We start from the raw sequence: 13,382 nt of genomic DNA on the forward strand, positions 1-13,382 counted from the left end.
AACTTTACCCAGCCACTGGGAAAAGTCTCCAATTACCTCTGAAGGTCCTTCCATAAAGTTCCCTTTGGAGACCTGTGGGGAAATTAAAAGCAACCAGTTTCTCCCCCATGTGGCACAGGTGGCTATCTGAGCCCTAGATTTAAAAATGAATGTTTAACTCTTGGATTGCATTCAGGCTGGATCCCTTACAGGACCCATGGGAGAAACAACAGGGCCACAGGAAGCTCCCTCCCCACCCTCTCTCTGCACCCTCCAGGCCAATACTAACCCAGTCGACTTGTGGTTTATTGAGTGCGGGTAAATGATTTTGCATGGTTGAGATGACATGAGATCCTGTACGTACAGAGGAAGTACATATCACCAGCAAACTGGACCTGGGTCTCCCAACTCCAGCCTCACGCCATTTCTGCCCATGGGGACAAGAAACGTAAACAATTCCACTTTAATGATGAACCAGGGCTTCAATGCAGTGGACCTCTCCCAATCCAAGCCACCCAGCTGAAGCCAAGATGCCAGCAGGAAGATCCCTTCTCCCTCTGACAGACAGAGTGAGGTGGCTCCAGGCCAGACTCCATACCTCCCTGGGCCCCTGGGCCAAGACAGGTGCTGTTTCTTTACTTACCACCCCCAGATGGCCCCAATGACAGCTTTCATAAACCGGTGTCCCTTCCTTCTGGCCTCTCCACCTTCGAACTGGGGCAGAGGAGGAATCAATCAGAAGACACCAACGCTCAGCCAGGAAAAACACCCAGTCACTGGAGTCAGAGAGATACCTCTGGAACACAGGCAGGACTTGTTGAGACTCAGGCCCTGAATCCATGAACACACCACAAAGAGCAGGCTCCCAGGTCCTCTCTGGTGCGGGAGATAGGAGGGGAAGGAGGGGAAGAGCCAGCATTGAAGCCAAGGAGTCTGCCTTCCAAATCCATGAATTTGAAGATCCCAATTGGACTCCTCTCACTGCCTCGGCCTGAGGTCCCTCCCCAGCCAGGTTTCTGCCCTAGACCAGGGTCCCCAACCACGGGATACAGTCATGAACAAGACAGACAAGGCCCCTGCCTCGGGAAACCTCAACCGAGTGAACAGTATCATTCCAGAATGGTGACAGCTTAGAAGATAATAATATGGAATGCTTATAACACAGATAGGGTAGGTTCATAGGGTGAGGGGGGGAGGAGAGGGGTAATTGTCAAGAGTACCATTTGAGCTTAAACATGAAAAGAATCCAGCACAAAAGTCAGGAGGAAAAATGCTTCTGGGAAGAAGGAACAGTCTGTGCAAAGGCTCTGAGGCAGGAAAGAACACCTGTGCATGGGAAGAAAAGAAAAGCTCATGAGGCGAATTCTTTGGTTGTCCAGTGGTTAGGACTCTATGCTTTCACTGCCTAGGACCCAGGTTCGATCCCTGGTCGGAGAACTAAGATCCTGCAAGCTGTGTGGCATAACCAAAAACAAAAAACAGGAAGAAGAAAAGTCTATGAGGCTGCAACAGAGTAAAGTGCAGGGAGTGGAGGCAGGAAAGGGGCTTACAGGCCATGAGAAGCAGATGGGTTTCATACCACGTGCAAGAAGGTTTTAATCAGTATTGTGAAATGATGCAATTTACATTATTTTTAAGAGCATAGGGGGACTTCCCTGATGGTCCAAAGGTTAAGAATCCACATGCCAATGCAGGAATCCTGGGTTTGATCCCCGGTCTGGGAAGATTCCACACGCCCCATGGCAACTAAGCCTGTGGGTCACAACTACTGAAGTCCATGCGCCCTAGAGCCCGAGCCCCACAACAAGAGAAGCCAGCTCAATGAGAAGCCGGTACACCGCAACTAGAGAGTAGCCCCCACTCCCTGCAACCAGAAACAACCCTTGCAATGAGGACCCAGTACAGACATAAATAAATGAACGATATACATATATAAGACAGGGCTTCCCTGGTGGTCTGGTGGTTAAGACAACATGTTTCCACTTCCGGGGGTGTAGGTTTAATCCCTGGTCAAGGAAGTTCCATGGGCTGTGAGGTAGAGCCAAAGAAAGAAAGAAATATCCCAAATAATCCAAAATAAGAAGAAAAACAATAAAGAACATTCTACTGTGGCAGGGAAAATTGACAAGAGTGGCGTGAGTAGGAGCAGACGGCCTGGAAAGGGAGCTCCTGCAGTAGGTGAGAGATGAGACAGCTTCATGCAGAGTGGAACCACACAGGGTGAGGGGAGCCCCCCCATGTCACCATAGAGGGTGACAGCTTGCCACTGGTCACGTACCTCCCTGTGAAACCACTCTCGTCTTCTAAACATCCGTTCAATAACTATTTGAGAACCTACCATTATGCGCTAGGCATCGTTCCAAGTGCTTGGGACACAGCAATGAACAAAAACCAAGGTCCCTGCCCTCATGGGCCTGACACTCTCACGGACAGAAACAGACAATAAGCAATAAACAGGATGCGCAGGTGAATTCTGCAGTATCTCAGCGGATGGTGGGGCGACAGAAAGGAAACAGCAGGGTAAGGGAGGTTCAGAGCACCAGGGGAAGGGGAGAAAACTTGCAATATTCAAAAAGAGAAGGACTTCCTTCATGGCCCGATGGTTAAGAATCCATGCTTGCACCACAAGGGGCACGGGTTTGATCCCTGGTAGGGGAAGTAAGGTCTTGCATGCTGCACAGTGAGACCAAAAAAAAAAAAACTGTAAAGAGAAAGATTCATGAGAAAGTGAGATCCAAACAAAGGCCTAAAGGAGGCAGGAGAGAGAATCACGCACATGTCACATCAGGGAAAGAGCTGTGGGCAAAGGCAAGAACTCAATAAGGCCGATGTGTCAGCTAGGAACAGCCGGCAGGGCTGGGTGCAAGGTCAAGCTGAAGGGGAGGACAGAAAGGTGTGAGGTTCGGATGGTACGGGCCTCAAGGGCCAACATAAGGTCTCACCTTGACTCGGAGGGGATGGTGTGGGCCCACTGCCGGACTTTATTTAAGCAGAAGAGGGTGGTGCTCTGATTGCAGATTTCTTGGGATCCCTTTGGCTGCTGTGCTGAAAAGCCTAGCCAGGGAGCAACAGTGGACACAGGCAGATGTGCAGGAATCCAGGCCAAAGTTGATGATGCCTTGGACCAGGGTGGTGGCCATGGGTGTGGAGGGAAGCTGGATTCTGGATATATTTTTGCTTTTGTGTTTTTGGGGTTATTTAGTATCTTAGTTTTATCTGTTTATTTATTTAGCTGCTCCATATCTTAACTGGGGCGCAGAGGTCTTTGATCTTCATTGCAGCATGAGGGACTTTTTTCTTTTTTTTTCTAAGTTGTGACATGCGAAATCTCTTAATTACAGCATGTGGGATCTTCAGTCCTGGAATGCGAACTCTTAGTTGCGCCCTGTGGGATCTAGCTCCCTGACCAGGGATCAAACCCAGGCCCACTGCATTGAAAGCGCGGCGTCTCAGCCACTGGACCACCAGGGAGGTCTCTCTGCATATATTTTGAAGATGAGGCCAAAAACAAAATGTCCAACGTGGGAAGTGAGAGAGTCAAGGCTGACTCCAAGGTTTTCCACCAGGGGAGCTGGCAGATGGAGGAGCAACGGCCTGAGATGGGAACGTGGCCGGAGGAATGAGGTTCTAGGGCAGGGGCAGTGATGGGAAGTCAAGCGCTGGCTAGAGTAAGCCTGAGTTGTCTTTAAACACCCAGGTTGAGATACGGAGCTGGCCACTGGATGCTCAAGGCTGGAGTTCAAGGGGAAAGGCCTGGGCCTAGGATATCAATTTGGGAGGGGCCCAGACAAAAATGGCATTAGACGTGTGAGATCGTGTGACCTCAGCCAGGAAAGAGTTTAGTGCAGGGACGTGCCAATGGCCAGCGGTCAGGGAGATAAGGAGACACCAGCATCTGAGTCCAAGAGCAGCCCAAGAGACCACACATCAAAGTGTCTCAAGAGTCCTTCTGTCAGCTTCCAGAAAAGGTGGAAGGAACTTCACCCCAAATGCCAGGAAGCAAGCACAGGTCAGGCCACTCCTATTCCTTCCTCCTACCCAGCACGAAGCAATAAATCAGGGGCACAGGAGGAAACGATGGGGTGGAGGTGGGGGAAGGAAGCCAGACAATGAAGCCAGCTGCGCCCAGGGTCACCAGGGGCCCGGACCTCTGGGTTCAGGGAGGTTCTGAGCAGAATGACTCCGAGCTTCAAATGTGGGTCCCAGGCACCCCTGGAGCCTGTAACTTGCCAGCTCCAGGGCCCCAGAGAGCCCCAAAGCCAAGAATGAGTTTTTTGGTGTTGGTTTTTGTTTCTTTTTGCATTTCAGCTCCCATGGCCCCTCCAAGGGCCAGTGGAGGCCAAGGTCACATTTGAACCAGGGGGCAGGAGATGAGGCACATAAAAGAACTTCTCCTTTTGTCTGGTTTTTTTTTTTTTTTTTTGGCTGAGTCCCACCTACAGTTGAATTCTTTGCACTCTAAATGTGTTTATGGGGACGAAGCACAGAAGATCTTCTGTGGCACAGAAGAGGGGTGGGAAGAGTGGGAGTAGGTGCTCTTGTAACCAAATTCTCTAATTCTAAGATTATAACCCAGAGAAGTCAGCCTTGTGGCTGAAACCTGCCTTGGGGGTTCTCTCTGCCCAGGGGCCTCTCTGCTGCTGACCAAGCATGTAGGATCATGCTTCCAGGCACCAAGATCCACAGTCACTGAAGGAGCAGACGTGCCTGGGCCCAGGTTCCAGCAGAACAAAACTGCCCAAGGGAAAATGAAAATCTTCAACGAGCAAGTCCTTGACATCCACTCAGTTCCTTCCCACTTGCTACATGTTGAAGTCATAACAGGATGATTCCAGGTAGCTGAGCTTCTCTAAATTCTAGCTAATCACATGGGTCAGGGAGAGAACGCCTGGCACATATGAGTCATCCTAGGAAGGCTTGGGGAACATGTCATCAAATGGGAAAAGCCAGGCGCACTGAACCCAGGTGTCCCACACTGCAGGCAGACTCTTTACCATCTGAGCCTCCAGGGAAGCCCTTCCGAAGATCCCCTGGAGAAGGAAATGGCAATCCACTACAGTATCCTTCCCTGGAAAATTCCATGGACGAGGAGCCTGGCGGGCTACAATCCATGGGGTCGCAAAGAGTTGGACACAACTAAGGGACTTCACTTTTTCTTTCTTTCCTTCTTTCTTTCGGTGCACTGAACACAGCCCTGAGCCAGGCCTCCAGAAGGCCAGACCGCAATAGGACACATGGCCACGTGTGTGTATACACACCCCAACACACTCAGAACATGTGTTACCATGTGTGTCCACATGTGTAACTATACACCCAGCATGTGTCAACACACATGTAAGCCCACGCATATACACATGGATAACCATAATACGTGTGAACCCATGTGTGCCAAGAACCAAGTGTGGGTACATGTCAATGTATGTGTACACATGTGTTCGTGTACACACACACATACGCTATCACAAAGACACTGTGCCCCCATGCCAACACGCAACATGAATGTGTGCATGCTTCAGCACATGGTCACACACAAGTGTGCATGGGTGCATGCCAACACGTGTTCATGTGTCACACGGGTACTACCGGCATGCATATACATACATCAACATGTATATGCAGCACACTCTCAAACACACACAGTGGTGAAGCAAATCCATGAGGAGCAAAGAGGGAAACAAAAATAACTGACACTCAGGGAAACTAAAAATAGTCCATGTTTTTCAGCGTGGCTCTGGAGTAAGTGGAAGCCGCCCTCTCACACACCAGAGGGGTAGGAAGCCCCAGGCAGGAAAAAGGAAGAAAAACACAACAAAATTGGAACACACCTGCAACCCCACTGCCCCGAGAAGGGACTGCGTCCCCTGCAATCTGTGGCCATGGGTCAAGTCTGCAGCCTTGTCCTCCATGGCCAGAGGCAGCCAGATGCAGTCAGCCCTCAACACTTTGACACCCTCCAAGACACGACCCCTGGGGCTTTCTGGAGCCCCAGACAGGGGACAGGGAACAGACCTGGCCAAGCAGACCCTACATGACAGTGGGGCCACCCTGAGAATCGCTGGGACCACAGGCCAGCTTCCCTTGGTATCAGTGATTCTAGAGCCCACCCAGGCCTATCGGACAGCCATGGAGGAAAGGCGGTGGGAGGCATCCTGCACTCACAGTTTGAGGGAGGTGATAATCAGGAGAAAAGCCTGGGAAGGACCCCACCGCCCCATTGTCTGTGCAGGAAAATGACAAGGGACACTGGACCCAAGCAGAGACCAGGGGAAGGGTTTGCCCTGCCTCCAAACACTAAGTCGAGCTCTCAGGGATACAGAGAGTGGGGAAGAGAGGGTCCACAGGTGGCAGCCCGCCCAGCTAGAATCCTGGGGCTGCCACTGCAGCGGTGTAACCGGGGGCAAGTGTCTTTTCGGCTCTATGCTTCCATTTCCCTCAATAAAAAAGAGGCAACGGAAGCTATTTAGATATTAAATGAAGTGACTGCACGTAAAACACCTAGAACAGTGTCTGGTGCTTAATCAGTGTCTACCGATTGTTATCTCTCCCCAACCCCCACCTCTGAACTGCCGCACGAAATTTGCCAGAGGATGAAAAGCAACTGGTAGCTTCCAGGTGGTTCCCTGGTAAAGAACTCACCTGTCAATGCAGGTGATGCAGGAGATGTGGGTTCAATCCCTGGGTCAGGAAGATCCCCTGGAGGAGGAAACGGCAACTGGCTCCAGCATTCTTGCTGGAAAATTCCTATGACAGAGGAGCCTGGTGGGCTACAGTTCATGGGGTCACAAAGAGTCACACACGACTGAGCATTTACACCTTGGTGAGAAGCAAGTGAGGCAGAGCATGGTGTTTTGAAGGTTCTTTGGGTGGCCCTTGCAGAGGGGTAAAAAAAGGGAGGCTGAGGGTGGGGGTGGGGAAAGGCCAAGAAAAGAGCCCAACCTCAAAGCACTCAGGGTCTGTTCATCCCACCATCCCATCGTGAACCCAAGCGCTGCTCTGGTCCTGGGGACACTACAGGGAGAGTGACAGGACAGCCCCTGCTCCTGCCCATGAGGGAGAAAGAAAATGCACAAATCAACATGTAACATAAGTGGGGGGTGGCTTTTAGGGACAATGAGGGGAGAGCTATGCAGATACTTGGGGGATGAGCCTTCAGGGCGGTGGGGAAAGCAAGCCAGAGTTTGGTAGAACCAGGCTCAGTGGCTCAAGGACGCTAAAGACTGGGGACACTGTGGCAGGTGAGCAGGGGGGCCAAGACAGGGCGTGCAGTGAAAGAGGTAACAGGAGCTGGATCATGGCAGGGAGTTCAGGTCACCAAACTGACCTTGGTATTCACTCAGAGTGAAATGGGGATACCTCAAAGGGCTGTGAGCAGACAGGACACGTGATCAGGTTGTCTATGGAAACCAGAGATGAGACTACGGCATCGGTCCAAGTGGTGAATGGAGGAGGCCAGAGTGGTAAAGATATTGAGAAGGTGTCAGAATATGTTTTGAAGGTAATCCCAACAGATTTTGCTGATGGAGCAGATACAAGGATACCACAAAAAAGCATCCAGGAAAACCCAAGGTTTGTGCCTCTATTCTTGGAGGGAACAAACGGAGGTGTCAATTATCGAGCTGGAGACACAGGTAAGGGAAGAATTTGGCAGCTGGAAAAATGAGTGGATAAAGCACCCAAGGCTGATTCCAACTAGAAAACTTTAAAGATGGCAGAGAAGGAGCTTCCCTGATGGTCCAGTGGCTTACAGTCTGAGTTCCCAATGCAGGGGGCCCGGGTTCGATCACTGGTCAGAGAACTAGATCCCACATGCCACAATTAAAGGTCTCACATGCTTCAACTAAGACCCGGCACAGCCAAAATAAATAAAATATTAAAAAGAAAAGAGAGAGAGAGACTCAGTTTCCCACTCCTCCCCCCCCCCCCACTCCCGGCCGTGGAGAAGGCTACCAGGTCCGTCACTATACATGGTGGCCCAGCAGATAAGCCCCTTCCCCTTGGCCCAGCAGGACCTCCCCTGGTGGACCAGAGACAGCCAGTAATTTGGGAATACATGTCCAGGGACCTAGACCAGGGTTCCTAATCCATGCAAACAAAGAGGGCCACACATGCCAGGTTCCATTCCAGGCTATGGATACAAGCATGCCCGTCCTCCTGGGATTTGCCTCAGAATATTTTCACACACACACACACACACACACACACACATACATACACACACACCAGCAAATTACTCTCTTAAGCTTCTGTTTCCCTAACTGTAGACGATGACAATGAGAGGTGTGTCCCAGAATTCTCCCAGGACTAATTGAGATGATTGACATTTACAAAGATGCCTGGCACATAGTCATCCTTGATTACACTCCTAAATATGTTCAGTCTGAACACCTCTCATCCAAACCGCACCCCCCCCCCACCACCGACGGGGAGAAAGGAGAAGAAATGAGTCTTATTCTCCCTCAAGGCCTCTCCCACGGAGCTCCATCCACAGGGCCCCTCCGTTGTGTGCCTCCCACATTCTGTATTTAACTCATCTGGCCATTCTTTGGGGGAAAGCTATGAATTCGTAACTAACTTTTAACTAAACACATAATACATGAATATATTCTCCTTGTTTAAAAAGAAAAAGTCTGGGGGTTCAGGGGCTAAGACTCCGCACTCCCAGTGCAGGGAGCCCAGATTCAATCCCTGGTCAGGGAACTAGATCCCACATGCCACAACTAAGAGTTTGCATGCCGAAATTAAAAAAGACTTCGCACGCTGCCACTAAAAAAAGAAAAAGAAAAAAGATTCCACAGGCCAAAACTAAGACCTGGCCCAGACAAACTAATAATTAATTAATTATTAAAAAAAGAAGTATGAACTTCACAGATAAAGCATGCTTCCCCCCACCACACCCCCAATTCCCTGAGTAACCACTTCTGTCTGTCTGGTGCACCCTTCCACACCTTTTTCTGTGCTTTTACATGCACTGATAGAAATCTAGTGAAAATACAGAGTTTCATGGAGTTTTTGGTTTTTTTTTAACACAAAGAACCTTATAGCTTTTTTTCAATTAGTCATGTGTTCGTCCACTTTGCTTTTCTGTGCCCAAATATATAAAGATCTAGTTCTTTCTCTCTAATCTCTGCCCAGAAATCCACTGGATAAAAGATTTCTGCTTTCCCTCCTATTCCCCTATTGAAGTGTAGACCCAGATTTGTGGTCAGGATTCCTGACCATAACTGCCATGAGCTGTGTGAACCCTGACATGTCTCTGGGTTTTGTATGCCTCAGTTTCCTTATCTGTAGGAAAGGAAAACACCACAACAGCTTACAAGAGTGTGATAACCTTCAAATGAGAAAACGGGTACATCACACATGTCATCGCCTTCGTACTTCATCATCTTGACAGGAGGCAAACTAGATCAGATTCCTGCCTCAGAGCTGAAGACATAATCCCTGGCTCAGAGGTGAAGTAACTGGCCTGAGGTCCCCAGCAAGCAAAGGGCACAGCCAGGTCTGCAAACTGTGAGCTCTGGAAATTGACACCAGTTTCAAAATGGGTGCAACCCCGGCAGCAACCTGAGAAATGTAAATTATACGCATCAGATTAACCCCCCAAAATTATTCAAGATGCTAATAAATTGGTCATCACCAATAATGGCAGAGATGTGGGGGAGTGAGTAGTTTCATACTCTAGATGGAACTATAAATGCTCTTGATCTTCAGAAGGGTCATTAGGCTGTGACAAAATTCAAAACGGACAGACCTTCTGGTCTGGAGGCTTCCCTTCTAGAAATGCACCCAGTGGAAGTGGTTATTCACGTACACAGAAAGGTATGTATGAGAATATTATCAGTCAATGGAGAAACAGGTAAGTAGGTGTACAGTATTCAAAGAAATACTATGCAACCGTGAAAATGTGACAGATTTCTATGTTCAGACATGGAAAAATTTTCAAATGGTATCTGTGAATTGCAAAGCAAACTGCAGGCTGTTTAGACATAGTTTAGTTCAATACTTGTAAGTATATATTACTATGCCTAAACATACATCCATGATGTGTAGCTCCATAAAAGTCTTCTTACGAAGGTAATCTTGGATGATGATGGTACTATCGAAAAGGGGAATAAAAGGAGCGGGGCGGGGTGGGGGGAAGACCCTGTTTTCCCTCAACCTGAATTTTTCTTACAAACAAGAATGCGTGTCTTGGGGCTTCCCTGGTGGCTCAGTGATAAATCCACCTGCCAATGCCAAGGACACAGTTTCGACCCCTGTTCCAGGAAGATCCCACATGCTGCAGAGCCACTACACCCATGCACCCCAACTACTGAGGCTGTGCTCTACAGTCCAGGAACCGCAACTACCGAGGCCTCATGCCCCAACTACTGAAGCCCGAGTGCCCTAGAGCCCTTGCTCCGCAATAAGAAAAGACACCACAATGAGAAGCCTGTGCACCAAAAAGAGGAGCCCCTGCTCGCCTCAGCGAGAAAAAAGCCCGCACAGCAGTGAAGAGCCAGCACAGCCAAAAAACAAATAAATAAATAAAATTATATTTTAAAAAAGAAAAGATAGTTTCTCGGTTAAAAAAGAATGCATGTCCTTTATATACATGGACTTCTTTCATTAACCCCAAAGCATAAAACAGTAGAAATCAAAGCACAAGTCCTCCCATTCAAGTTGTACATGGACACGTGAAGCCAAAGCAAATACCAACAGGCCATCCCTTCCTCTCCTAACGTACCACTCACTCAGTCTCCTGAACACGGACACTCTTCTGACGGAAGGCTCTTGGCCAGAGCTTGGCCTGAGCTGTCCAAGAAGCTGTCACAGGCTGGGCTTGCCTCCGTGTCTTCACACCACTCAGTCACAGACCAATCACCTTTGGGATATTTATAGTAGATGCTGGGTGACTCTCCCTTAAGTTTAAGCCTGGAAATCTTAGCTCCGGGACAACTGAGGACAGTGGGGCTTTCCTCTCTGGAAGCCCAGAGGAGGGATGAGAAATTAGGTAGGGCATGCATGTGTGCATGTACATTCACACACACACACATCCTTCATCTGATTGCCATAAAAGAAAACACCTGCATTAAGTCCAAGAAGGACTGGGTTGACAAGATTCTTCATCAACTATAAATTCCACTCATCCCCATTCCCCCGCCCCCAAAGCAAGACACTCTTTGCACAGGATCACGACAGGGTTCACCATGCATATGGCACACGAGTGACCATCCCTCCAGGGCGCACATCCCACGGAAACTACAAAGTCGGCAGGCGTTTACAGCTGGCTTTCACTGAGATAAAGCTCTCACAGCTACTTTTTTTTTTCTTACAGCCGCTTTGAAAAGCAAATCAAAAACACCCATTGGCCGCCATGGGATAAAAAGAAGCAGTTCTGTTGCTCTGAGGTCTCCCCACAAAACTTTTTCCCGCCACTTCACAGGCAAAATTAAAAAACCACTAAGAGGAACTCGGAACTCAATGTCACCATTGGCCAGGACCTCCCTGCAATCAGATTACAGGACTTAATGGGACAAGATTTGAGAACAAAACAAAGGACATGGTGTGGCCAAGATGACTCAGACAACCACTTGCCCAGAGACCTCGAGAAAAACCAGACGGGTGTTGTTCCATCTTTAAAGCCAAAAAAATGGCAGCCGGGTCTAAGCAGATACAGCCTTCATTCATTCATTCATCTCTCAAGCATCTTGCATTGGGCATGGGGCATGGACATGAAATGTGACCCAATCCCCATTCTCAAGAAACTCGTCTAAAGCAGGGGGAAAGAGCAATCAATTAGCAAGTGACAAGAGCCACATCTTTATCCCAGCTCTGCATCTTGGTTGGATCTGGGAGGCGCCAAGGTAAGCCTCAGTTTCCCCTCCGAGCCCTGCAGGTGCCCTGGCCTTGGCCTCAAAGCTCTGAATGCTTTTAGGTCGAATGTGATACCTGGAATCTGCCTGTCCTTCAGTAACTCCAGGCTCATTCAAACACGCTGCCCGGACACCCAGGGCAGAGTCTGCCGGTCTGAAGGCCAGCTGACAGCCTTCATTTGTCTCCCTGGTTGAAAGGGCAGTGGTGTATAAGGTTAGGATCAGAAGAAAACTCTCAGGCTGTGGGCTCCTGAAGGACCCTGTTTATGCAGCCTTGGGCTTATTCCTCCTCATGCGTGGATCTGGGGAGTAAAGCCGCTTATCACTGCCAATCTGCAGCGGAAGGCAGGGGAAGAGGACGAGAGGGCAACCATTCTGCCTTTAAGAAGAGGTCTGCATGGGGAGGTTTTGGACAGCAGGGACAAGTGGCGGCCTGGGCACCCATGTGAGCCTCACAAGCACATGCTTGGAGGGTTCCTGTCCGCCTGCGCTCACAGGAAGCAAGCAAAGTGCAGTGCCAGTTCTACCACCCACCATCAGAGGCTGCTGTACGGTAAAGAAGCATGGGAGTCTGCCCCCGGGCTTCTCCTGGAGGTATCAGAAACACGGTCACACTCCACTCCCGCCTTGGACCCCAGACCCTTCAGGTGAGGTCTCTCCTTCAGGTTTCCCCAACCCCAGTTCAGTGCCTCCAGCAGAAGGCCTTGGGGCCCTCCTTGGCCCCCAAACTCAGCCTGCGTCCTGGGTCGGGGAGGTTCCTAGGAAAGATGGCCAACTGGCTCGCCTCATGCCCTCTGGTCTCTCCGGTGCTCAGGGGCCCGGGCCCAGGTCACGCGGATCCCGGCACCGGGTCGCCGACCCGCCGGCCGCGCGCCTGGCCTTCCCGGGCTCCCAACGCCCTCCAGCCTCGGACGGTATCCAGCGCACGGGTCCCAGGCCAAGCACCTCACCCACCTTGAGGACCTGCTGCTTGATGATTGAGGGCACCATCACGATCATGATAATGCCCAGCACGGCGAAGAGGAGCCCGATGAAACCCAGCGCCGCGGTCACCCGGCGCGCTCTAGAGAGGTTGCCCATGTCTGCGCGCCCCGGCGCCCGCGCGCTGCTCGCGGGGTTCCGCGCCTGTGAAGGGACCGAAACGGGGACGGAGGTGATAGAGGCAGCGACTCCGAGGACGAGGCCCGCAGCACACGGAGGAGCGGCCCGGCAGGTGGCCAGCGGTTTTATGCGCCATCACCGGGGCGGACCGCCCCCCGGGACGCCCTGGGCACCGGGATTCGGGCCGGCGCGGGCGAGCATGGGCGAGGGGGCGGGGCCTAAGTTAGCAAGGGGCGTGTCCGAGGCGGGGCGCGGATCAGAAGGTCCGACTGGGGCGGGGCCATCGCCGGGAACCCGCCGCACTAGCTTCCGTTTCTGCCGGAGGGAGCCCCGGGGGCCTCGTGGACCGCGTGCAAAGTTGGACCTGGCTCCCTTCCACCTCCTAACCCTCCCCCGCCTCCTCACTCCCGCCTGCTCCCCGCTCATCCCTTTCCATGAGCACCCCCATCT

General features: G+C 50.9%; 1 protein-coding gene across 2 annotated transcripts in view; it reads right to left on the minus strand.

Moving 5' to 3' along the window:
• Window positions 1-13,130, minus strand: part of SCARB1 (scavenger receptor class B member 1) — a 92,591-nt gene extending 79,461 nt beyond the window's left edge. For both annotated transcript variants that reach the window (XM_065903952.1, XM_065903951.1), the window contains exon 1: window positions 12,786-13,130. In XM_065903952.1, coding sequence (XP_065760024.1) covers window positions 12,786-12,911 — 126 coding nt within the window. In that variant the 5' untranslated portion in view covers window positions 12,912-13,130. The remainder of the gene's footprint in view (window positions 1-12,785) is intronic.
• Window positions 13,131-13,382: the final 252 nt, after the last annotated feature.

The sequence above is a fragment of the Muntiacus reevesi genome, chromosome 13 (assembly GCF_963930625.1).
Source record: "Muntiacus reevesi chromosome 13, mMunRee1.1, whole genome shotgun sequence".
NCBI classification, from domain to species: Eukaryota; Metazoa; Chordata; class Mammalia; order Artiodactyla; family Cervidae; genus Muntiacus; species Muntiacus reevesi.